The sequence below is a fragment of the Charadrius vociferus genome, unplaced genomic scaffold, assembly GCF_000708025.1.
Source record: "Charadrius vociferus isolate BGI_N301 unplaced genomic scaffold, ASM70802v2 scaffold356, whole genome shotgun sequence".
NCBI classification, from domain to species: domain Eukaryota; kingdom Metazoa; phylum Chordata; class Aves; order Charadriiformes; family Charadriidae; genus Charadrius; species Charadrius vociferus.
This window is the reverse complement of record NW_009648717.1, coordinates 1,964,743-1,989,760: the sequence shown is the minus strand read 5'-3', so window position 1 is coordinate 1,989,760 and position 25,018 is coordinate 1,964,743. Positions and strand designations below refer to the sequence as shown.

Genomic DNA, 25,018 nt, shown 5'->3' with positions numbered 1-25,018 from the left:
CTCAGATGGTCTCCAACAGTAGGACATAACCAGTGCTGTACATTCTTTACCTTTGTATGCAATTATGTATAAAAAGGATTATGCAAGAAACTTGAACGTGATTTTAGTCTCACTCAGATGCACAAGCAACAGAAAAACGTCAATCAGCAGGTTAAAAGGAGTGTATGCACAATATTATTACAGTGAAAACAAACAGTAGAATAAAATAAAAATAATTAAGCATGTGATAGTCTTAATGATGCTAAGATAAAATATTCAAAGAAGAAGCACAAGCAATTAAAAAAAGTCTCAATTAAAGCAGTCAAGCACAATCCTTCAATCAACATCAATATTTACCAATACCAACATCCTCTTTCACTTCACCGTAAACTGCCTCCAAAAACACCCTCGTTATCCAAGAAGCCAACTGCATACTCCATACAAAACGGTAATTTTTAGGCACAGTTCTATTATTTTCTATGCCTGATTGCAACAGACTGACAAAGTAGCACCAATTCAGACACATAAATGAAGTCTAGCAGGCAACAATACAGGACTTCATATAGCAGTTTCCCCTTTTATTTGTAACCTTATATTTTGTATGTGTTACACCTACAAATTTAGACCAAGATGTGAATATACTCCCCCACAACATAATGATGGGACACCAAAATCTCAGTCCAATTTGGAACCAAAATACATAAACGAGGCAGGAAACTAAGTCTGCATAATTTCAGAGCCCTGAGTCCCTCCTCCTCCCAAAACTGCTGGAAGCCGCCCTCCAGGTGTTTCACGTTGCAGTCTGGTTCTTGGTCAGAGCTCAAGAACCTTTTGCCTTTTTCATGAGCCAACAACTAGTCCTAACCAAAAGAACTTTACTAGATAAAACCCAGATCTGCAAACTTTTACAGCTTATCAGGCGAGCCCTTTGGCCACTATTAGCTGGCAGCAATACACCAGTTCAGTCTCAGACAACCAGGAAGTCTCCCTGTTGATGCCTGCTAATGTACAACAATCACACGCGGGAAAACAACAGGAATTTCTACCCTCTTCTCCAGACTCAGACGGACCAGTCTTACCCCAGGTGAGATTAAGTTAATAAAAGCCCTGGCGAGCCCTCAGGCCCCACAGCACCCTTACCAAGGAGCTTGGTGAGAATAAGGGGGGAAGAATCAGGACAGAGCAGCAGTGACTCACCTGGGGACAGACTACCCTTTTCCTCAGCCCAGTTAAGTCCTGCTCCTCAACACCAAGCAGCATTTGTAGTTTGACACAAATCATGTATTTGACAGAGACACGGAGGAATTATCTATTCTTCAGCACTTCCCTAAGACACAGAACAAATGTTTCTTTGTAGGGTACATTACTGTCCTAAACAAATGCCAACAGGACAGTGTAAGCGCACCCTGCTGATCACTATACAATTACAGCTGCAATGAAATGAGACCAAACACATGAAATTTACTAAAATCAAAGCCATGAACTAAGTAGGTATATAAAATCCATAGCCTCGACTACTACCCTGTCAATTTCATTTTAATTTTTTTGTACTGTGATCAGGAATCAACTACATCAATCTGTATATTAAAAAGGATATTTTTTTTGGACAAAAAATTTAAGGGTTTCTGAGTCAAAGTGGCAATGTGCTATTATTGTCAACAACTACCACTCTGGAGGAGAAAAGCGTTTAAATGAAAATCAAGAAGGAATCAAGTACAATGTTAACTTGTATTGAAGTACGAGGAATAAATAGTGGTATACTCGAAAAAGCCAGAACCTCAAAGACATTAAGAATGCAGAGCACAGTACTACACATCAGATTCGTTGACGATAAACATTTTAAGATGCTTCAAATATCACATCCTGTCTAAACACTGTAATACTATAATTTCCTGAGACAAAATATAAAAGTATGAAGACCGAGTAAACCAATCAACAGTTCACAAATGCATACAAGCAACCAATTCTTGAATTTGCTTTATTTTTCTCTGCGTAAGGAACCCTGCACAGGCAATTCAAATTAAAACAAAATAAATATGTGAATATTCATGTAAAACTGTCCTTGCTAATGAACAATTATACACAATGTACAACTCTTCATGTTCACTGGGAGGGCTTACAAATGTACTATTCCCAACAAAAATGCACCAAAATGTCTCCATGCAAACTTACCAAAAGTGACCAAAAAAGGAGAAAAAACTTACTGATCATACCTTTTTGTTTTCTTTTTCCTTGTTTTCTTTTTTTACAATCACAAAAAAATAAAAACATCTAATTTTTTGTTACATTTAGAGTAACTAAAATGTGGCCACTGTCTATTAACATCTGTTTTTATGCTCCTAAAACATCTATGGTTACTGTAAAATTATGTCAACAATGAACTGGACTTAGGGCACTATTTGTAGTAAAAGGAAGATGATTTTGTTCACAGAATGTTAATAATCTGTGTCTGAGCCCTCTGCATTGTCCACATTCCGTGAGAGCATATAATTGTCCATATCTATAGACCTGCAATTATTGATTGCATAGCGCAAACGCTCTGCCATGATTAGTTGACTGGAGTAAGGTGGGAGTCTCAGTTGAAAGAAACAAGTCTGTGAGGTAGGCAAGCTGTCGTAAGGCTGTGGAAATGGATAAAAGGTGGGACACTGTTAAGTTGTGAATGAAGCAAAAAATGCAACACACCCATATTTCACTGCTCCCTCCCTTCCTTGCCTCCATCATTCAGCATTTTCACATTCTATCTCAAAATTCCTTTCCAGAAGCAGACCAGCCTCCCTTGTTTACATCGCTTGTTCCATCCTTAAGTATGTGCAAAACTATCGCTGTATCACTTGCTCTGGAAATAATTCAAACCACTAATCAAATTCAACTATTTGAAAAGTTGATCGCGCTACTATTTAGTAGCTCACTGGAAGATGCCAAGCACCATTCGAATTACATACCACAGCGTGCCTTAACAGGAGGCAATGTGAGAGACACCTAACCAAAGATGACAGTCAAACCGCTATTATCTTAGATTTTGCCAAGTTTTTGATTCATGTAGTTCACAGAGAATGTGCTTTCACTGCACAAAAACCAAAAGTAATGCCAAATGAATGCATCCTACATGTAACGTAATATACTGTAAACTCATTACAGTGATTTTAAGACCTTAGAGTTCACTGGTGGTCACATGTTGCCACTTACACAGATTTAAAACAAACAAACAAAAAGAGTAAAAATTATCAAATGAAAAAAGGGATTGGAACAGAAAGTGACTGTAGACAAGTTACAATACAAGAAGGTTTGTTTCTTTTGCAAGAACTTGTCTTGACCTCCAATCACATAACTACAGTAAATGCACCAAATGAATTAAGATGCAATTCATGCAGTGTACTTCCATGCAATTAAAATGTTTGGTTGTAATAGCTGAGAGCATATCCCATCCCGTACTTTCTCTGTAAATTTACAATTATGGAAACCTGTCTTCTGTTGCCAAAGGACAGATTATACTAGACAGGAATAATAACCGTCCCCCGCTTCCCCCCCAAAAAATGAAAACAGCATCTTACCCTATCAACCTTCATTATTTGGAATCGCTGAGAGATATCAGCTGTGTTGGCAGGCAATCGAGATCTTCCTGACACAAACCTCATGAAAAGGACTCTCTCCTCATTTGAAAATTCTTCAAGGGTATGCCAGAACCACTGTACTAGCTGATGCTGCTCATCAACTTCTCTGTATCGCACAACTTTCTTCAGAACTTCAACTGATATTTCTGGCATTCCACAGACCATTTGCTCCAACTGCTTGGCAGTCAGAAGAGACAACAAAGGAACTGGAACAATCCAAGACATCCCTTCTCTTACAGCAGCCACCTATTGCCCAAAAAAAGAAGAGACATTTGAAGTGCAATTGTCTTACCTCTGCCACTTACTGTACCACCCAAAGGCAAAAGTAACATACTGGCTGAGAAATGGGATAAAGAGATAGAATTATAGAACATTTGCCAAATATAACCTCCCACGCATGCATCCCCTGTAAGACCTGTATCCTCTTCTCAAAATCCTGGAGGATATTACAGGTATTTTTATTTTTAATTGTAGTTGCACATTAAAGAACACATCTTGCTACAGAATAGAAGAACTTAAAAAAGTAGAAGTGGGCAGCACAAATGATAAAGGCTAAACCAAATAACTGTGTTATTTATATACCACGCATCTGAGCTGAAACAAAGTCAGATTTGTAAGAAGTCCATACTTGTTATAGAAGACTTAGGATTTGGTACCTCTGATGAGAAAGTTACTTTTGTAATGCAGATAATATCACGCATGCGTCTGCATCTTGAGAAAAAGGAAAAGAATTTTCCTAGCATGTAACTGGGACACTGCTTTCATAAGCTTCACTATACAACCGACAAAATACACAAACGTATGCAAATAGGTAATTAATTCTTCTCAAAACATATCATGAAATATTTGTAGTTGCTGTGCTAAAGCAGAAGAGTAATAGTTTTTAAGTTAAACAAATATTTGTCAAAAATATTTACGTTAGCTAGTTTCTATGTTGCTATAACGTCTAATTACGGTGCACAGCATACACAATTGCAGGTTATTTTCTCACGTAGGGCCAACAGTTGCAGTAGGGCTACTCTAATGAAAGACAAGTTCTGATTTCTAATGCACTTTTGTCAACTGGGCAATTACTAACAAAAACAGAACTAATCTAAAACAAAAACCCCAACCAGTTTGTGAGGCTAAAAAAGCCACAGAGACCCAGGCGAGATGCAGAAAGCCAAGCTTTTCTTATCCCCTAATAAACGTAATGGAAACTTGCATAAATCAAACCCACTGTTTGCATTAACAACGGGGATAGGGTGACAATGAAATTCTTACCTGACGGTCCATTTCATGGAGTCTGTATTCAATTGCCCTCTCCACATATTCTTTCCTGTTTGAAAAGGTAAGCGGGATACTGTTCCCTCCAGGGATTATGGGAACCATTTTGCCATCAGCACTTTGGCCAACAAAAGAATCTAAAGGAATCATCTGTTATGCAAAACAGGAAAAGTATGTTCAGTGTAAATCACTCCAGTGAGCTAGGTTTAATATTTTATTATCCGTCACCTAGAACTATAATACAAACTATTCCAAATGCATATGAAGTGCTCGTTATCCCAATGAAGGAGACGCTGAATTATATAAATGCTGAAGTTAACGTCAATCTGATAAAGTAACCACTTTCTGAATAACGCTAAAAGCTCCAACTGTCCTATCTTACCTCATGGAAATTTTCTTCAGTGATCCCACTGTCTTCAATGTGAAGAATGCTGTTGAGGGTCTGCACATAGAGCAGATCTACCTCCTCCAAATCCTCCAAGATAAGTGGGATACAACAGAGTTGCTTCCAGACCATTGGAGCCAAATGAAGATCTAATGGCTTTTTTGTACGAATAGCTACACCCATGAGAATGCCCAAGAACTTAAACTGCATCAGATGTTCATCTAAACATGCTGAAGGGTTAAAGAGAAACCTGAAAGAACAAGGAATCAGTGAAAATACTCTAGTATCTTTTCTATGCTACTTCATTAGAAGTAAAAGACAAAACATTTCTAAGCACAGCATAGTAACCTGTCAACACAGTTATCAACCAGAGGTGTATCTTTAGCTGTTAAAATGATTGAGGCTGAGATAAGCAGAACTAATCCTGACCACAAAGGCTTGCACAGCATTCTTGATGTTACTCTGAATTCTGCCATCAGCAATCCAGGAAGTTCATGTTAAAACCATGCCCTCTCCTCCACAATAAAGTAACATCACAACCTGAAGGGAAAAATGTACTAGAGACAATCATAAAGTCTCATCATTTGGTATAACACGGTAAATAAAAGATTTTCATTTTCACCCACTAACATCGGCAATAAACAGCAAATCCTGGACAACTTACCTATCCCTATTGTAGCCTACTTCAGCTGTAGCATTTGGGGAAGGAATAAGCAGGTCTACTATTCCAGTTTCCAGTTCCTTAAAAATCAACAGCAAAAAAAAGCCTTCTTAGACACAGGGACAACAAACTTTTAACAGAAATACTATGACATTATAGCATTACAAGACAGAACGTTCTGTTATAGAGACGATTACTTCTTACAAATCAATGTGACACAGCTAAGAGAAAGTAAAAAAAAAAAAAAAAAAGGAATGCAGGGATGATTTTTAGTAATAAAAACATGTTTATTTCAAGACCTGCCCTTACATCAGGCTATAATGGTTATTTTACTGTGACTGCTCTGTGATACATTCCTGGTACCTGTTTCAGAAATAATCAGAAGCCATAAGTTATACACCCTACCGGCGCAGCTTTTTCAAGAGCCGAAAATGAAGCAATTTTTTTCAATGAGTTTTGTTCTGAACCCTCATCACACCTCATATTTAATGTAAACTGTCTGGGAAAGAACACAAAAATGACGCCTCAAGTCTTTACCTGAATCAACCCTAGTCCTACAGGCTTCAGAAATTCAGAGTTATACTAAACATTGGGATTTACAATAAATCAAGTTCTTCAGTTTCTTCCATCCTGTATCGCAACTCTAACTCCAGTGCCAGCTCCAGCACGATCCACAGCTGTTGCCCTGTCCCAGATCAAGCAGATACACTAATTATCCTCACTAATCCTCATTCTTTGGGTTTTGAGGCTCCTGGAAGATTAAGGAACAACCAAGCTTCTCCAGCCAGCATTGCCTTGAATCCTTCTCCTGGCTAAAATCATAGTTGTGTCACCAGGCTGAGACACAGCTTTAAAACTATAAGCAGTAAACATTAGCACTGCCCAGCTTTATCTTATAGGCCTCGTAGTCCGAAGCCTTCAGTTTCCAGGTGAATCTGGAAAGACAGCTATGTTGACAATAGCAACAATATCCTGCTTACAGACAGGCAAAAATGTGCATGTTCTGCTACTGATCTCCTTTCCAGCACTGAAACTGAGAGGTGACGCGTCTGAGAAACACCTGTCTGAGGTGTTTCTGCATTGTCTGCATGGAACGTACTGTAATCACGGAGTACAGTAGAACTTCTTATAGAAGGTATTGGCTGGACAGAATGGGGGGGCTGCAAAATGCTCCCATAATGTGTAGGGGCCATCTCAGAATTCCAATGGGCCTACTGTAACACTAGTTATAGCGTGTTGCCACAATTTAGGAAGATTTCTTTATCCCCAGACACATCCCTAAGTAGGCAGCTCTAGTGCTGTGGCTCAGGACTGAAGAACAAGTTATTTGCTAAGCTGCAGAAAGGAAATTTGAAAAATACTAAAAGACACCAGAGAGAACAAAAACTCTATCGAGGCATTTCGAACTAATAGACTTTTCATACCTGACACATTTCTGTGATAGTGTCATCAAACACTCCTCCTGCATCATCAGCTCCTTCTCCAACCAGTTTCACTTTCCAGGCACGGGAAGGCAGGCGAAGGTCTGATGCATTCAGCTTTACCACTTGTCTTGCTATCTGTACGAAAATGGGCTTGCATTTCCGCCCTCTTTCAAAAAAAAAACCAAACAAAAAACAAAGCCATACAATGTAAGCCATAAACACATAAAGGCCACTGAAGTCACTTGATTAATTAAGTCATACAAAGAGAGCTCAGTATGCCAAAAGTTATGGAAAACGTATGAATATCAGTGTTTGTTTGAGGTCTAATACAATGCCTGTGAAAACAATACTGACCTGGTTGATATCCTTTTCACTGTAATCTGTGGCCCATAGTTTTTCCCCTGAACCATAGTTTTTCCTATAGAGCGTACCATGGGGAGCGTGTACACTCGTGGTGCTAGCAAGGGCCTCAGCTGCCCTTGAACTATTCCCCACGTTCCAGCATTGTAATGAGATGTACTGTTCTGCAATAAAGTGGTATAAGAATGAACGTATTAATAAAGGATATTAATTCCATTCTTTTCCATTCTTTGCAGAATAAAAACCTTCATAATAATCATTAGCACTTCAATGTTTCAGGAAACAGGTTTGCACTTTTTTGGTTTTAGCTTTGAGACTAGCAAGTGTTTGGAAACTTAAACATTGACCTATCAGCATAAGCGAAAATATGTAACAATACTTTGGCAAAGTTTGGTTTAATCCAGATTTATATTTTTTTTTTTTTTGCAGATTTATAACAAAATACCTATAAAACCTGTTACTAAGATCCATCTTGATCTGGTCAGAAACTCTCTAGCAACATGGCATAACACAAGACAGCTAAGCTGTTCGGACTTTTTGTTTTGTTCCACCCCCCAAAATAGAATTTTACCTGGTTATTGGGACTGAGGTTAAGTAATCTCCACGAAGAGTACATGAGGTCAGAAAAATGGTACAGCAGTCTGAGCCGTGCTCTTACTGTATGAATGCTCACTTCTTTCAGTGCCCCATACTGTGGTGGAATGGCATCAGGTAAACCAAGCTGTAAAGGCACTGAAACACCTACCACAGACAAAGAAGAAAAGCATGATTGCATAAAGGGTAGCTGCACTGCTTTTGGCTGGGATGGAGTAGATTTTCTTTGCAGTAGCTTATGCAGTGCTTAGCTGCCTACTGGAATTAAACCACAACAGTAGCAAAATTAAGAGAGTAAGACCATTTGAAAACCTGCACGGATATGAAACAAAACAAATTTCGTCCCAAAAGTTCAAAAGTTCTTGTTGCATTCATCGCTCAGGAAACATAAAGACTAAATCAATCAAACGACCATACAAACAATCTTGGTTCTTTACCTGGAGCTCTTGGTGGAACAGGCGGAGCCGTCCAGGCAGCGCTGTGGCAACGCCCTGCAGAAATCTGTCGAACATTCTTTCCTTGCAGGACAGTTATTAGGGTTGGTTCTCTGACATGGTTGGTATGGCCCAGTCCAAGCTGACAATTTATAACAGATGTAAAAGGGACAAAGAAGAATCAACAACTGTGACGATACTTCTAAAACACTCTAGGGCAAAAAATCAGAGCAAATGGTAAAAAATTGTATTAATCTACCGCTTATACTGGGACAAAAAAAATACTTGCCGTATATACCTTCTATTATGCTGGCATTTACTTTTCATTTTCCATAGAACATTGCACCCACACTGAATGGGAGCAGCAGACCTAGGTGTCAAAGGGACCTTAGACCAGCTAGAGATTTTTTGCAAGCTGTTTTGCAAACTGAGGAACTAATCTATGCTGTTACGTCATCTATGTTGCAGTCTCTCTCATGCACAGTCAACAGAGCTCATGTCTTTTCTGTGCCATTTAAATACACATTTGTTCTAGCACATAAATTCCTACAATAGTTTATGAAAACACGTTTTGTGTAAAGAGAAAGCTTACTGAAGCTGTTCTGACTTTTTACTGATAGGTTTCATATCGTATTCTAATTTCATATATAAGAGTATAATTTTTCTTTTACTGCTTCATATAAAATAAATTTTTTGCACTGCAAGGAAAAATCATGAAAAACAGGCTGTCAGAGTGAAGTTTCTCTGAATTTTTCCCCTAACGATTTTTTCTCCTCCAGAAACACAAAGTAAGCACCCTACTACAAAAACAAACCAAATCAAAACCAAAGAGGTTCCTCTCAGAATTTATTCTAAACACCCTGCTCAACAACCCTTCTCAAAAACTCAGTCCTGAAATACGCAAGGACCAACTTTGCCCAAACTTCCTGAAACACAACGAGAGTCTCTTTCTTATACTCACAACATGTAAAACTGTCAAAAAGCTGCAGTCCTTTGAAAAGTTTGAGTTATACATGGGGTGAGAGACGTAAATGGACTTTTAAGGGCAGATATAAAATTAGGGTCCCAAAGAATTTATTTTCACTTTAAAAAAAGTTAATTTTTATTTTATTTATGAAAAGCATCTAAAGAGTTCAAAAATCTGACTGACACTAAGCAAAACGTTAAGATGCTGCAAAAATCGACAGCTCAAGAATTAGGTAAAAATTTTTCAAAACCCCTTTGATTACAATAATTTGGGTAGAATGTTTTCAGTGTTTTCCCAAACTACTACCATTTAAGAGCATAGGAAATAAAAAAGAAAATAACGGACATGCCTAAAATGTTATTATGGCTGAGGGGCCGAAGGAGGAGAACAAAAATAAAAGCTTTCTTTTACACCAAAATAAAGATAACCCAACCACGTCTGTAAAGTACAATTATAGCCTTAGAAAGGTTAGAAAGAAGCACGGAAGAGTACATACCTGCCCTTCAGAGTTGCTACCCCAAGCATATACATCCCCTGTAGAAGACAAAGCTAGTGTATGCTCTGCTCCTACAGCTATGTCTTCAATGAAGATTCCTGACAGTACCGGAACTTGCTGGGGTCTGTTGTGATTTCGAGCTCGACCTTCTGGCAAACCTATCAGGCGATCTAAAATTGCAAGCACAAGTCTATATATGTAAAGAACATTAAAAAGTTCATTTTACTTGCAAGCAGAAGTCAGAGAGGGACAAGAAGCAATTCTATATACTTTTGGAACTGGGGCACAAGCGCAATTGGTTAGAGAGAACTCTGGTGTATGTTTCCTACAAAACAGCGCTTCCTACAGTGCTCATTAATACTGCTAAAGCTGTTATTTTCACTTGAAGTCTGAACAAGACCAACTTCTATTAAAACAAGAATTCTAGATTTAAATATATGGTTTTATAATACATACGAATTAACAGACTTGAGAAGTTTAAACATGTTTCATTCAGTGCACTTCGAAATTCTCCTGTCCAGATTTTTAAACAACTTGTGTAAGGCATATGCTTTATCAGACAAAGTAAACTTTGAAGTAACCCAATGTTTTTGGACATGTGAAAAACAATGAAGTTTTAGGAAGACACTCTTCAAAAAGTACATTAGTAAATTGAAAGGCTATCCTGAGATCAACCTAGATAGAGCTACAAATCTGGATTTTAGGCCTATGTTAAAACTGCATTGTTGAAGTTCCAAAATTCAGGTTAGGTCAGCAAAAATCTAAAAAGTAGCATTAGGTCAGTCTTATAAATGTCTTAATGTACTTCCTTTTCACTTGCAATATACACAAACCTATAGATGGAAAGGTCCAAATGCCTACCTTGTCCAAAAGTATACACATGACCATCTTTTGTCAGTGCAACAGAGAACTGGGTTCCACAGGCAACTTTTTTAATTCCAATTCCACAAAGAATATCCACTTTCTAAGGGATAAGTAAAACAAAAAACAACTATGGTATCATGAGGATATAAACAGAAAGCAAACATGAATTTAATCTGTAAATCCTGTTTCAAAAAAAAAAAAAAAAAAAAAAGTCCCACTGTGCAATGCACACATTGTAGAATCACTCTAATTAATGCTTGTAAATTAATACAGGAAACTGATACACAGTTTTCTCTTTGTCTTTAATGGAACTAACACCCCCATTCTATGTACAATGATTCAAAATACCTTTTATTACTAGGAGTGAGCAGGGAGCGGCATGGGAGGAAGCAGATGAGTGTGTAACCAACGTTACTCCAAATTCCAAAATAAGAAAGCTCTCATCTTTAAGCTAATCCTAAGATTTTCACCGTTTTTATTGCCACTGAGATAAGGTTACTATTATTTACATGAAATCCTTTACAGTTAGCAGGCTTAGCATAACATATCAGAATTATGTATACTAGGTTGTATTAAAACAGTATAGTGGATGGAATTAATAATTTAACTTCTGCAAATTACACTCTCTCTGAACACTGTGTAACGTGTTTAACAGCACTGACAATTTACGCAAACAATAATTTCTCTATGAAGTCTAACCTGTGGTGAGGATTTTGCAGTGGAATTTCCCAAACCAAGTTTACCATAATCTCCATCTCCAAAAGCCCAAACCATTGAGCCATCTGCTGACACAGCTACAGTATGATTGAGGCCACAGGCCACCTGGTTGAGAGAAATAAGTTATTACCACATTTTTTGCTAACTTACTACTAACTCAAACACCCCAACTCCCTTTAAGAAAAGAAAAATCATGTTTTAAAAAATAAGTATCCTTTTAGAACCATTAAAACCTCCATTCTTTATCACAACGTTTTGAAGATATTTAGGACCACAGTAGTATTTTTTAGGTATTTAGTTCCTCTCAGCTCCTAGAACCAAAGGACAGTATTATGCTACAGATGCTCATTGTTTAAGAATACAAAATAGCTCATGAATTCATGCTTAAAAACCCCTAAATCTTGAAATGTTAAAAAACATAGGCAGTTTTGCAGAAAGAAGATCAAGAGAGTCAGGAAAGCAATTACTTAAAGAATTATGCATAGTCAAATTCTGCCATCATAATAAAAATAAAAGCCAAGGTTAAAAACACCCAGACTTAAATACATTGAAAACATCAGCTTTAAACACAGACGCATTGCTAGTTTTAGATAAACCATGCCTGTCCAATCTGGTAACCTTCCAGCGCCGTCACTCTCTCTGGAAGTTTCTTATTGGAAGTATTTCCAAGTCCTAACCGACCATAATCGCCGTTTCCAAATGTAAAAAGTTTGCCATCTGCTGTCACCACAGCTGAGTGTTTGAAGCCACATGACATCTGGAAGCAAAATAATGTAATTTTTACATACATTGTAAATTTTGGTGGAAAATTATATTAGCTATTACATGTAAATATGTAACACCTTTTCCTCCTCTAAACTATATTCACTTTATAAAGAGCTAAAATACAGATATTTTAGTATTAATGATTTCTCCAGCAACATATCTCTTATTCTTCTTCATTGAGGAGAAGGGCAGGCAGGTTTTTGGGTGAAGAAAGGCTTTCAGGTGTTTTATTTATTTATTTTTACCAACTACTGTTTTCTGCACAACAGATTGTTTTTGTTGTATGAATATTTTATATTTTCATAAAGAAACCTCCAGTCAAAACCAAATATGTTTTTGTGCATTGTTATAATGCACACTTGGCACTTAGGAGGAAGTCTTGGTGACTAGTTTTGTAGGTCAAAGTCACGCAACTTGGACCAAAGGGAACTTCTAAATCAAGCCTGCACGTTCATAATCTTTCACTCATCCCTCTCTTCCGTGCTCTTTCTAATTTTTTGTCTTCTCCAGTAACAGCTGTCAATTAACATCACACATCAACAATGAGCTCTGTGATATTAACATCTTTCAACCGGAAACTATCAACTTGGTTCATAATGCTCAGACAAGTAAAAAGTTGTCTGTTTTCAGTCAATATATGAATTCAAACTGTCAAGACTAACGATGGTTCTGGAACCTTCCTAGCACTAGGTTACCATGCCTGTAGTTTGTAGGAGACAAAAAATATTTTGGAACCTGCACCACTTCTTCTCCTTGCAGAGCCTCTATTTGTCTAGGCCTGCGCTGTCTGTCACTGTTCCCATGTCCTAGTTTGCCATAGTCTCCATCTCCCCAGCTAAAGACTTCCCCACTTTCTGTTAAGGCCATGGAATGTCCATCAGATCCACAAGAGGTCACCAGCTGTGTTACAACAAAGCCTGGTAAAGAAAATTGAGAAAACAAAGTTTAGAATAAATGATAATAAACCCTGTAACATATATTTATCCAAGCGCCCCTAGTGGTAGCCAATTAAGTCTGGGGAAAGGAACCAACCACAATAACAATTTTCTTGTTACAGCAATTTATGTAATTTTTATTGTGAACACAACCTTCATCTTCTCATGTACAAGCTATGCTTCTGGCTTGCCATTAGTTTTGAAATGAAACGTTCGTATCTTGGGCAAACACTTTTCCCTGAAGCCTTCTTAAAATTAACGCATTTAAACAAATTACTACTTCAATCTTAAGGAAAAATGAACATTTAGTTTATTTGTTCAATTTTTTAATTAAAGACTACAATATTTTAATGTGTAAATCTGCAAAAATAGCATCAAATAATTATACACAAATAATATTAACCATATATATTACATCATCTAACGCTTATTTGTACTTTATCAATCGACTCATTTCAAGCCCAACAATTTTACCTTGCAGTGCTGAAATGACTGTTAACACATGAAGATCATCAGAATTTCCTTGTCCCAGTCGCCCATAGCTCCCTTCTCCACAAGCCAAAACCGTGCCATTAGCTTGAATGACAAAAGTACAATTCTGACCACAAACAACCTAGTTTAGAAAGACACAAAGGAGTTTCCATGACTTTTGTGTTAAATGCAGCAACTTTGTAATACCTGCATTACAATGTACAGTCTTAACTTTTTCTTTGTAATTTTATCAAGAGAGCAGACTCTTGTCACACTGCAAATACCTTTGTGACAACCCTGTTAACATAAGACTTCACTCACCCCATGTTTAATGGACTTTTGTAACCCAATCAAATCATAATAAAAATTACTTCATTTAAACTTGTTACTAGTTTTGGCAAACCTTCTTCCAGTGAGAGAAATCACAACATACTCCTAACTGACATTTAGTTTTCGTGTTTCCATCCTGAATGTCAATGTTATTTCAGAAAACAAAATTGGCACGTATTAAGCTGTGCAGGTATTTTCAAATCATGCTCATATAAAAAATTTTGCTTTGTCAGATTTCAGTGGCTTCTTGGTTTGAATTTGTCAAATAAAGACTTCCTCTTCAGTGAAAACACATGTTTTGGGGGTACTTTATAGCAAATTCAAACAACAAACTGAAAAGACATTTAGAGAGAGATTTTGACAAACTGTGTAAATAATACATGGTAAATCATGACTTACCTGCTGAGCCTGAGAGAATGAAGGTGCCGCTACTGGTATCATGACATTTCTACCAGCTTCTGCTAACTGTCCATGTCTTCCTGCTCCCCACAGATACACGTCACATTTGCCTCCCAAGTGCCAATCCTATGGAATAGCATGAAAAAATGCTTTAGAAGAAGCGTACTTCCAACAGCTTATGATTTTTTAAAAGAATAAAAAATAAAAAAACCCAACCCCAAAACAGACAAAACCCCAAACCATTAATTCTACTAACCTCTGGCCTTGACGTTGCCCAAGACATTATCTGTTCATCCATACCATTGATCCATTTACTGTTATCCTACAAAACAAAAGCCACAGTTACCATGTTCAGTTCAAGAGCGGCACATTATTTTTTTGTTACGTAATACATATTTTCCTTTCGAACTAAGAACAATATTGACACTTGAATTATTCTAAATGGTATAGCAATAAGAGTGAGAGTGTGCAGACTCAAATACTTTCTTTTCATCTATAGGCCAAGTTTATTTCCTTACTACACCCATTAGCAATGACACTGTTATCCACGACTTGCAATCCAAATCAAAAAGAGAAAACCAAACAAAATTCTTGAAGAAGTAATCTTTTCCTATTTAGTGGTGCTTAGGGCATTTTTGAAGTTTTGATAGCAAACACTGGCTTAAAATGTTACAAGCTTGCTGATAAAAAGTTCTTAATCCAAAATTTCTATTTTGGTTTACATATGATAAGTACTGAAGACAACTGACACTAGCAACATAATTTGTTGTAGAAACGTGCCAAAATGTTACTCTAAGAACAGCACTGTAAAGCTCTACATCTCTTGCTTCTATCACATACGAAAACTGCTGCCTCAATTTTGGGTCGTTCTGGTTTGGTTTTTAATATGCAGCCGAGTTGTGCTCATTACACACACAGAAGGCAATCTTTACAGTATATTCTAACTGGTTAATTAAAAAATAAACTTACTCTTATTGCTGGTGCTTATGTTAAGGAATATAAATCTTTAGAGTTCAGAGATGGTAACTGCATCACACCATGCGCTCAATAACAACATGCTTTGCTGCTGAGACAGTATAGCACATTTTACCATCAGGAGAGTAAGCTCATCCTCTGGAACAGGCTCCAGGTCCGGAACAGTAAAGGATTCTGGGAACTGCGCTCCTTTGGCCAGGGCTTCAGCAGCTTTTATGGTAGTAGAGAAACACTCTAGCCAGGCCCATTCTGTAGGATTCCAGGCCGAGGGATCAGGGAGGCAGTTCTGGTGATGAGGTGGTACCGGGGGATTGCACAAGAGCTGATCTAGGTGAAGGCCCACAGCGAGGGATGCCAAACACTGCATATAAGGACTATGAACAAGCTGGTCTCCGCAAACAACATGGGGCTAAAGGTGAGGGGAGCGGGAGAGAGAAATTGAACATGCACAGTTAGAAATAGATATTAATCAACTTAGAAATAGGAGTCCTTAAAATCTAGTCCTGTAGAAAAATATTTTCCTCCATGCTTAATTAAAGCTTTTCTAATATTTTCAATATTCTCAAATTAGAAGACTACTAGCTTGGGGAATACTGAAAGACATTTGCAAATAGGATACAGGAAAGTCTTCTGGGTTCTCTGTGGTGGAAGACTGAAACCAGCTGAGACTCAAACAGTGGCCTCATATCAGACAGGTATTTTAAATGTTCGCATTAGCTCTTCTTACCTTTTCGTAAGCATACTGTTCCTGAAGCATTACTGGCAAACGTTCCAAGAAAGCTCGCATACAGGGAGCCATATTTAATCCTAGAACTCCTTGCTGTTTCAGTGCAGTCCTACATGTTGCAAGGACGTGATTGGAAGATATCCACTCTGAAGTACAGTTCACTACCAACACATCCTGTTTAACAGCAGTCACAACACACAATAGAAATTAAAAATTCATAAAGCGGGACTATTCAGCTCCACTGATTAATCATCAATCATCTTTGTTTCCATAGGGGCCAAAAAACACACAAGCTTGAATATTTTTCTCTCTGTTGGTGAATCATCTGCTGACAAATGCTACGGAGTAGTCACCTCCATTTGCCACTTCCTCACATTCCCACAGCAACACTACGATTATCACCCCAAAGAAGAATGCAAACTTGGTAATAAGCAGAAGTCATTTCAGTGAATGCTGTAACTTTAGTTGAGGATTTAGTTTAGGTGTAACCTTAGTTTAGAATTTGCCTTGTGATATTTGGTCTGAATTCAGAAAAGACTTTCAAAGAATCCCAAAATACTTAGAACCACATGCAGCATGACTCTACTAACAGGAGTCATAACTTGTGCCACATGTATCTTCATTCCCAAAAAATACCAACTTTTGCAATAATCAGCTGCTATGAGACTTCTATTCAGATGCCAGCAACTCCTGACACAGCAAACATTGAAGTAAATTCTGCTGCTCCTTAAAAATTTCTGAGGTTGAGGATGCTTTAGATTAAGTTAGCTCGCTGAAATATCTTATTTGCTGGGGGAAATGAAACATTTCGTCATGCTGCGTAAAGGAAAAAAAATAAAAATCTGTCTTCTGCCTATTTTCAGTGTCCATTTACGGCTGCTGCCCTTAAACAGATAAGCTGATGTAACCGGTGTACAGCACCCTTTATAACCACCGGCTCAGAAGGATTCCACCCTTCCCCTCCAAATTAACATGGGATACTATAATAAACCCCAGCCTTTTTAGGGTCAGGTGATAGTTGAAAGCCAAAACTATGTGCCTTGAAAATATAACAGAATTAGACAGATATTTCTTTCTGCATAATTCAAAAAAAAAAGGGGGGGGGGGGCAGGCGGACGAGAGAAAGGAAAAATAAAGACAGATAAATAGCATTTCTTTTAGTAAAAAAAATGAAAGAACATTAGTTTAACGCATAGTATCACCTTTGATCTGTTAGAGCAAGCAGCTACTCCCACTTCAGGTATCCATACTGCAGTCTGAATAGCTCCAGAACCTATCACAACACTCTGTAATACTGAGCCATCCTAAGGAAAGAAGCATTTTGAGTCAGTGTGTATGCACACCTACTTTTCTGTTTAAATGTATACAATCACACTCCTGATATTCTCCCAAGCGGTTTAATAGCTATTTAAAAACTTCAATGTTTATACCAAAAGCCAAAAAATACCTAGCATTTTTATCATATTAAGGAGATAACATAACTAAGGATTTAGAAGTGTTTAATAATTAACATTATCTGACTCTTGGAAAAGTTCTCAAAGTCACAGACTATTGTTTCCAAGTATAGAGTGGCTGGTTTTGCAGAGGCTAGGTAACATGACCGGGCCTACAGAATGAATCAATAGTAGAACCATAAAATATAAAATACTTCAATGTTAAGTACAATTTCAATTTACTTTTTATTATTTATAATTTTATACTATGCTTTCTCTAATTATTTTAACAAGCTAGGAAAAAAAAAAGAAAAAAAAGCAAGCTAGTCTGAAGCCTTCACTATTTTACATACTCATACTAAAAAAAGAATCATGACATGTCAAAGATGATCTTACCCGTAAAGACCAAATATTCATGAGACCACCAAGTCCACCAGATACTAATGCCAGTCCATCGGGACTGAATGCAACAGTCCGAACAGGAGTAATATGTCCTCTCAGTTGAAATACACACTTGACTTCCACTGCTTTTCTGAATTCATCCTGAAAATTATTTCATAGTTACGGAACACTGAACTATTTACAGAGAATGGAAGAGTGTAACAGCTTCTGCAATAAATACTGATCATCCATAGAGATGGAGTAGTTTCCATAAGATAATAAAAAAGACCAGTACTATGGTAGTATTTTACAAATATCTTTGCCACATTATCATCTTTTCTCCCCTTACAAAATGCCATCAAAACTAAAGACCACATTACAATTTACATTGGTGAAATTAATTTTGTCTTAATTTTATCTAGAAAAAAATTTAAACTCATTAAATTTTAGTATAAATTTAGCAATTTTTAAAAAAATGAAAACAAATCAATATATAATCTTTAGCCAACAGACATTCATTTAAACCTATGATTTTTCATTTCCTGTTCTGAAAATGCCTACACATATACAAAAGCAATATAAACTTTTTTTAGCAAATGTATTCTCTCAGGAAATGTTGAGATTTGAGTAACTCGCTCACATTCTTCTCCTCCCCCAGTTTCAAAACAAGCAAAGAGAATTTTCTTAAACACCACATTCACTCCTTTTACCTTGGCACTTGTTTCTTGGTCCCACCATCCTTCTACGCAAGTTGAACTGGACTGCAATGCGATTACTATGTCCTGGGGAACAGTCCAGACACACACCAAACCATTGTGGCATCCTCTAAAGGAAGTCAGGATAAATCAGAAAAACAAAGTAGAGGTATTAACTAACAAAATATCAGTGGTCTGGTATTAACTTAAAATATCAGTAGTCTTCACCATCTTCCTATACAACTATATCATATCAATTAATCTAAAGTGGAAAGGCATGTTCCCAATGGAGAAATGTGTTTTTTCCTGTTCCTTCCTCCCCTAGCTTTTGAATTTTTACTGACAACATACTCTCAGAAAAAATATTTGGATGAAGCAAAAAAATTTCATGCAGGATCACCACACACAGGTCTTATGGCATGGAGAAAGCAGCTGGTAACATGACCAGAGCCTCTCTTTCCACTTGAAGGCTGAAGCCTCATGGAGCTCATGGCAACCGGCTTACTGAACTAAGGTTATTTTTGAAAAAAGACAAAACTTTTCTTTGCTGTGGACACTAAAGACTGGTAGAAAAGATTTGTAAAAGAGCTATAGAAACAGTAAAAACAATTACATACGTAGCAAGTAAAAGCTGCAACTTGGGTCCTTTCCCTGGAAGAGCACACCAGGCAATGCCATTCACAAAAGCTGGATGGGACAGTGAATGCAGACGTCTCCAACATCCTCCCATATACCCCCAGAGTTTTACTGTTTCTTCTTTGGCACACGTCAGGAGAATCTTACCAGTTGGATCCCACTTCATACTAACAATCATATCCTATTGGATCAAAAAAAATTAAAAGTCAGTATGAAGTAACACAGTAAGAACAGAGAAAATTTAACTCTCAGAGCTGATGTAATGTCTAATAATTAATAACAAAGAATGTCTTATTCTCAAATAAATCGTTACAGAGATAGTGAGTTCCAATTATGAAATCATAACAATACTTTTCAGAGCTATCAAATTAAAATGAAATCCCAAGTTCCTGAGAGAAACTAAAGGGAAAGCATAGGGGGAAAAAAAAGTTCTCTTTTCATTGCACACCTTGTTGGGTTTTTTTCCCCCCAAAGAAGTAGACAATTTTTTCTTCTGTTTTCATATTATGGAACTGTAATATGAATTACCTTAATGGTACATGGTTCATAAACTTATTAGGCAATGGGCCAGATGTAGTTTGTAGTCTAACTGAGGTAGGAAAGGAGAACAGCCCATAGTGGAAAAGGCAAGCACAGTTTTATAGTCACAGCATGCTCACTTCTGTGACTACCATGCTTCAAATACCAAGACCAGTTCACAGAAACACTCAAGATGCTTTTACTACACCTAAACCTGTGGAATTTTCCTCTTTGCCTAACAAATCATTTATGGAGTATTATTGACTTATTATTACATAGTAGCCAAGCAAAGGTTCTAAACCATTGCTGCTGCACAACTGGAAACATGTCTTTTGCTCTGCACAGGAACTTAAGCTTTAAAAACACGTGTGACATAACTAAAATTTCATATGAGCACTTTTACAGATTAAAAGAACTAGTCTTAAATCCAGACACGCACAGCTGTGTCCTTAAAACACTTCTGTCGCTGTATGTACATACACTTCACAATCTCCAATAGCAAAAAAGGCTATAAAATTTATTTTTCCTTTTTAAAAAAAAAATTTGGTAGACTGTTCTTTAAAATATATTGTGTACAATATGTGTATTAGAAATAAGTATGTATTGACTTTATAAATAGCTTTCAAATAGAGAAAAGGGCTTAAACAGATCTTTACCCACAAAAATTACACATTAATTTTAAAAAGACTAACTGTACCTTATGTGCATCAACTAGAACGATTCCTCCTTTTTCAAGTGGTTCCTTTGTTCCTATTAGCAATTTTCCATCTGAATAGCCAACTGCAAATGGTCGGTCTTCACTGAACCAGGCAAGGCATGTGACCGACACTACGTAAACAGACAACACAAAAATTAAACTAAATTGAACTTCACTCCTGTCAAAGAGGTTTTCAGTGCAACTGTCTAAAATATGAAGTCCATCCCCCTTAAGGTTACTTAACATACTTTTGGTCTGAAAATTTCCTTGAATTTGTAAGGTAAAGATAAGACTGAGTGTCACTGTAATGACAGCTGTCAAGATTATTTTGTAATAGTTTTTTTCATTCTTCTTAATAAAAAGATTTAATTTATATTCCCAACACGGTGAAAAGACCTATGCTAGGGAAAAGAAAAAAAATAGACTGAATCCTATACACGTATCTGAGATAGGGATGCTTCTAAGAAAAGCACAGAAAACAATTTGAGCCTTTCTTAGCACACAGGTACTACCTCACTTGATTCTCCCCCCAAAATTTGCACATTTCATGAAGAAGCAATAAGCAAACCCACACAATGCTACCAAAGATGTGCTACTTGACGTTCCCTGGAATGGAACTATAAAGCGAAAATAGCAGTAATTCAAATGACACTGACTACGTGCTGTCTGTAGACAGAACAGACACTGTAGGGAATCTATATTGAGTTTATAAAATGGCAAGGAATGTCAGGATTTGACTAGATTTGCCTCTGCTGTAGAGGAATCAGGGTGCAGATGGAGATCCCACAGACTTTTCTCGTATCATGAATGCAAGTGAATGATGCTTCCAGGTAAGGTACCAGAAGTCATACCCCATGTACAATAATAAAAAAATGAGATTATAGACTTTCTCAATTAAAAAAAAAAAAAAAAGAGGGAGTGGGGGAAGGATTAATAGTTTTAATTTTTATTTAAATACTGATACAGTGACCTACCATCCTTTCTGTAGCAGTGTTCCAGTTCTAGCCGATGCATGGTTGAAATATCTACAACTTCTATAAGACCAAGAGATCCATCCATACGACCAATTAATAATAATTCTGGAGCATCTCCCGTCCATGTTGCAGCTGGCCCTTCTTCTGGCCAAGCTAGAGCAGATACCCAGTGAGGCTGAAGATCTAATAATCCTTTTCCTCCTAGGAGCCCAAAAAAATCTTTTAAAAACTACTTCATCTTCATAAAGAAAAGAGAATAGCAAAAATACTTTCCTTGGGAAAATATCAAGAGAACCCATTTACAGCCAAGACATACCACAAATTCATGTAAATTACAAGCCTATGAAGCAATGGTCCACTAATCCACATTGACACAAAATCTAGCTAACAAATCTCAATTTTCCATCAAGTTACACAGTTTTCTTAAGGAAGCTAAATTCTTCAATACTCAGTAAATTTATACTCTTCCTGTGGACTGTTAACATGGGCAGTGTAACTGGTGATTTTTGTAAGTGTAAAACAACAGAATGAAGTTTCAGAGATTACAAATTCAGAGTGATTAATAGCCTCTCTCACAAGAGTTCTAAAGGTATTCTGCTGGATTAGTTAATTGCAGCACAAATGACAGTAAAAATGTAAGAGAAAGAAGATGCTCGCAAACCGAACCAAGGAATTGGAAAGGGCCTTTCCTGGATCAGGTTCAGTCCTCTCTATCACAATGAAATCTCAAATTCAGCTAATTCATTTTATAGTGTATCTTGCCCGGTTGTTACTCCTCCTTATAAAATATGAGATCACAATCTTTTGAACATTAGAAACCTTCCTGAATTTATTCATGGCCGATTTATTTACATTTCTTCTTGTGTCAACACTATCCATTTGCTTACACAGCTGCTTTTTCTCCCTGGGCTTCTCCTAAAGTTTGTCTTCCTAATGTATTTATTTCTAAGCTTCCTTCTCCAAGACTCTTTTGTTCAAATAAGTAAACCAAGCTCACTCATTCTACTCTCATTAGAAGATATTCCATCTAGCTGATCACTCTAGCAGTCCTTCCATCCACCTATTTCAGTCAATTTTCACGTTCTCCCTGTTGCATGTGGAAAGGTAATTCTTGCAGACTATAGGAAGACAGTATTTACAAACAAAAACTGCCAAGAGTGATCGAGTCTCACACCTAAACTTTTGATTCAACAAGGACTCATCTGCTGCTCAGTTTTCTATTTAACTAATTGTAAATCACACATCCATTCGTGGTTAGTGCCTTCCTCTATTTAATTAGGTTTACAAGACATTACGGAAGATGGTAGGCATTTAAACTGGAGAGCGCACACAATTAAATACTTCGGTAAACAAATATTCAATAACTTAGCAGCTTCCCTAGAAATATGTTGTATCATAAAGTGTCACAGGTAGCTAAGAGCGTACCATTGACTTGCCATATGTTCACCATCTTTTCTGTAGCTCCAGCCAGATACTTGCCACTGATGCTCCAACAGACAAGAGACAAACTAAGGTCACTGGGTGATCCCAGACTTTCTTCAGAATCACCTTCTCTGCAATAGAAAAAAATAATGCATTTAAAAAAGGGCATTTCCTTTAAGCAGACCGGAAAACATAGAATTAATGAAATATACGAGTTAAAAATCTGGAGCCCTCCTGTCATCGCTGCAGATTTACATGATAGATTTTTCTGCTCAGGGTTCTATATTCTACTTAAAAGCACTTCAAATTACAGAATGAGAGACTAGTCATCTCTACAGTAAGAAATTTGAAGTTAGGTCTCAATTAGAAAAAGAAGTTTAATTATGTTTAACTGTACCTATTTATAGCTCAAGTTTAACAAATTTAACATCTTTGGTGAGGGCAAAACTTTCTGGGAAATCATGAAATGAAACAGAACAGTTGGACAATTAAAAGGTACATCTTGCTCTCAATTGTAGCTTAAACTCTTCCTCCTGTTAAAATGTTGTTACACTGTTCTAAAATTCTATTTTAAAGTCTGCTTTGTAACTGTAATGGGACCACAGGTATGTTTTATTGCCCTTAAGGTCATACACAACACACAATTTTTACTGATTTTAGTAACAGGAAAATGAAGGCTATAGTATTGCCAAGATGCATATTGTAGGCCAAATAATGCGTCACCCCTGCATTTTTGAAGATACAGAAGACATACCTTCGGTGTGTTTTTGCTTAAGCAGGAGACATTTAATGTGTGAATACAGCAGGTAATTGGATGTTGTAACTATTGTTAACAACATTAACTTAATAACATAACACATGTAACAACATTAACATAAAAAGTTAACATAACAGGTAGTAATACTGTACCAGGGCATAGCAATCTAGTAGCATTTAAATAATGGTCCTCTGAACTCAGAAAAAGCATTCTCACAGAAAGAGGAGATAATTCTATCAAAAAGAATGGATAATGCCTTTTCATCTGCTCATCTCTAAGGGCTAAAAAAAATAATTCTACCTTTAAAGATGAACTAGCACTTACTCACTGCAATAAAGAATACAAATAGAATTGTGCTTCATTTGTATTTAAAGCCATTATTGAAATTGTTAGCAATGAAGCCCATGAAAGTACTGAATTCTGAAGCTACTGTACAGGACGTACACTTTTCTGCCACAAGAATAACAGAAGATCTCTGTTAAAGGAAGATGCTGCTTTCATGACTATCTTCTGAAGTCAAGTTATGTCATTCCGTTTACTCCTTTTAAGGCAGCATCAAACAGTAGCAAGCAAACAAGAACTAAAACTATGACTAAGAAATCATCACGGAACAACCTTCTAGTTCACTATTGTATCTTTGTTCTCCTGAGTTAAATTCATCTAAGCTGAACTGAAGAATTAGATTTTAATCTTTTCTTTTTCTTTCTTCTTTTTGGGACACATTCCAATGATACAAAAGCGCTTCCCAGACACACTCACAAAGAATTACGTTCAGTTCCTGAATCCCAGCAGTCACAAATTCTTTTTTCACACTTGACTCAAACCACCACAATCGTAATTACAGAATCACAGACTGGTCAGGGTTGGAAGGGACCTCTGGAGATCACCTAGTCCAACCCCCCACCAGAGCAGGGTCACCTACAACAGGTTGCACAGGACGGCGTCCAGGCGGGTTTGGAATGTCTCCAGAGTGGGAGACTCCACACCCTCCCTGGGCAGCCTGTGCCAGTGCTCCACTACCCTCAAAGTAAAGAAGTCCCTCCTCATGTTAAGATGGAACTTCCTGTGTTTAAGTTTGTGCCCATTACCTCTCGTCCTATCCCTGGGCACCACTGAAAAAAGACTGCTCCCATCCCCCTGG

At 37.2% G+C, this 25,018-nt stretch overlaps 1 protein-coding gene across 1 annotated transcript in view; it reads right to left on the bottom strand.

The window, feature by feature from the left end:
• Positions 1-1,706: 1,706 nt before the first annotated feature.
• The window catches only part of HERC1 (HECT and RLD domain containing E3 ubiquitin protein ligase family member 1), an 86,573-nt gene continuing 63,261 nt past the window's right edge, over positions 1,707-25,018 (bottom strand). The window contains exons 52-77 of the mRNA XM_009886687.1: positions 23,124-23,251; positions 21,699-21,899; positions 20,725-20,855; positions 19,490-19,689; positions 18,888-19,002; positions 18,193-18,339; positions 17,566-17,667; positions 16,364-16,537; positions 15,752-16,045; positions 14,918-14,983; positions 14,662-14,787; positions 13,936-14,074; positions 13,262-13,443; positions 12,363-12,518; positions 11,744-11,866; positions 11,042-11,144; positions 10,181-10,350; positions 8,721-8,859; positions 8,261-8,430; positions 7,684-7,853; positions 7,330-7,495; positions 5,909-5,985; positions 5,242-5,494; positions 4,857-5,009; positions 3,534-3,839; positions 1,707-2,600 (exon numbers count right to left, since the gene is read on the bottom strand). Coding sequence (XP_009884989.1) covers positions 2,415-2,600; positions 3,534-3,839; positions 4,857-5,009; positions 5,242-5,494; positions 5,909-5,985; positions 7,330-7,495; positions 7,684-7,853; positions 8,261-8,430; positions 8,721-8,859; positions 10,181-10,350; positions 11,042-11,144; positions 11,744-11,866; positions 12,363-12,518; positions 13,262-13,443; positions 13,936-14,074; positions 14,662-14,787; positions 14,918-14,983; positions 15,752-16,045; positions 16,364-16,537; positions 17,566-17,667; positions 18,193-18,339; positions 18,888-19,002; positions 19,490-19,689; positions 20,725-20,855; positions 21,699-21,899; positions 23,124-23,251 — 4,177 coding nt within the window. The 3' untranslated portion in view covers positions 1,707-2,414. The remainder of the gene's footprint in view (positions 2,601-3,533; positions 3,840-4,856; positions 5,010-5,241; positions 5,495-5,908; positions 5,986-7,329; positions 7,496-7,683; positions 7,854-8,260; positions 8,431-8,720; positions 8,860-10,180; positions 10,351-11,041; positions 11,145-11,743; positions 11,867-12,362; positions 12,519-13,261; positions 13,444-13,935; positions 14,075-14,661; positions 14,788-14,917; positions 14,984-15,751; positions 16,046-16,363; positions 16,538-17,565; positions 17,668-18,192; positions 18,340-18,887; positions 19,003-19,489; positions 19,690-20,724; positions 20,856-21,698; positions 21,900-23,123; positions 23,252-25,018) is intronic.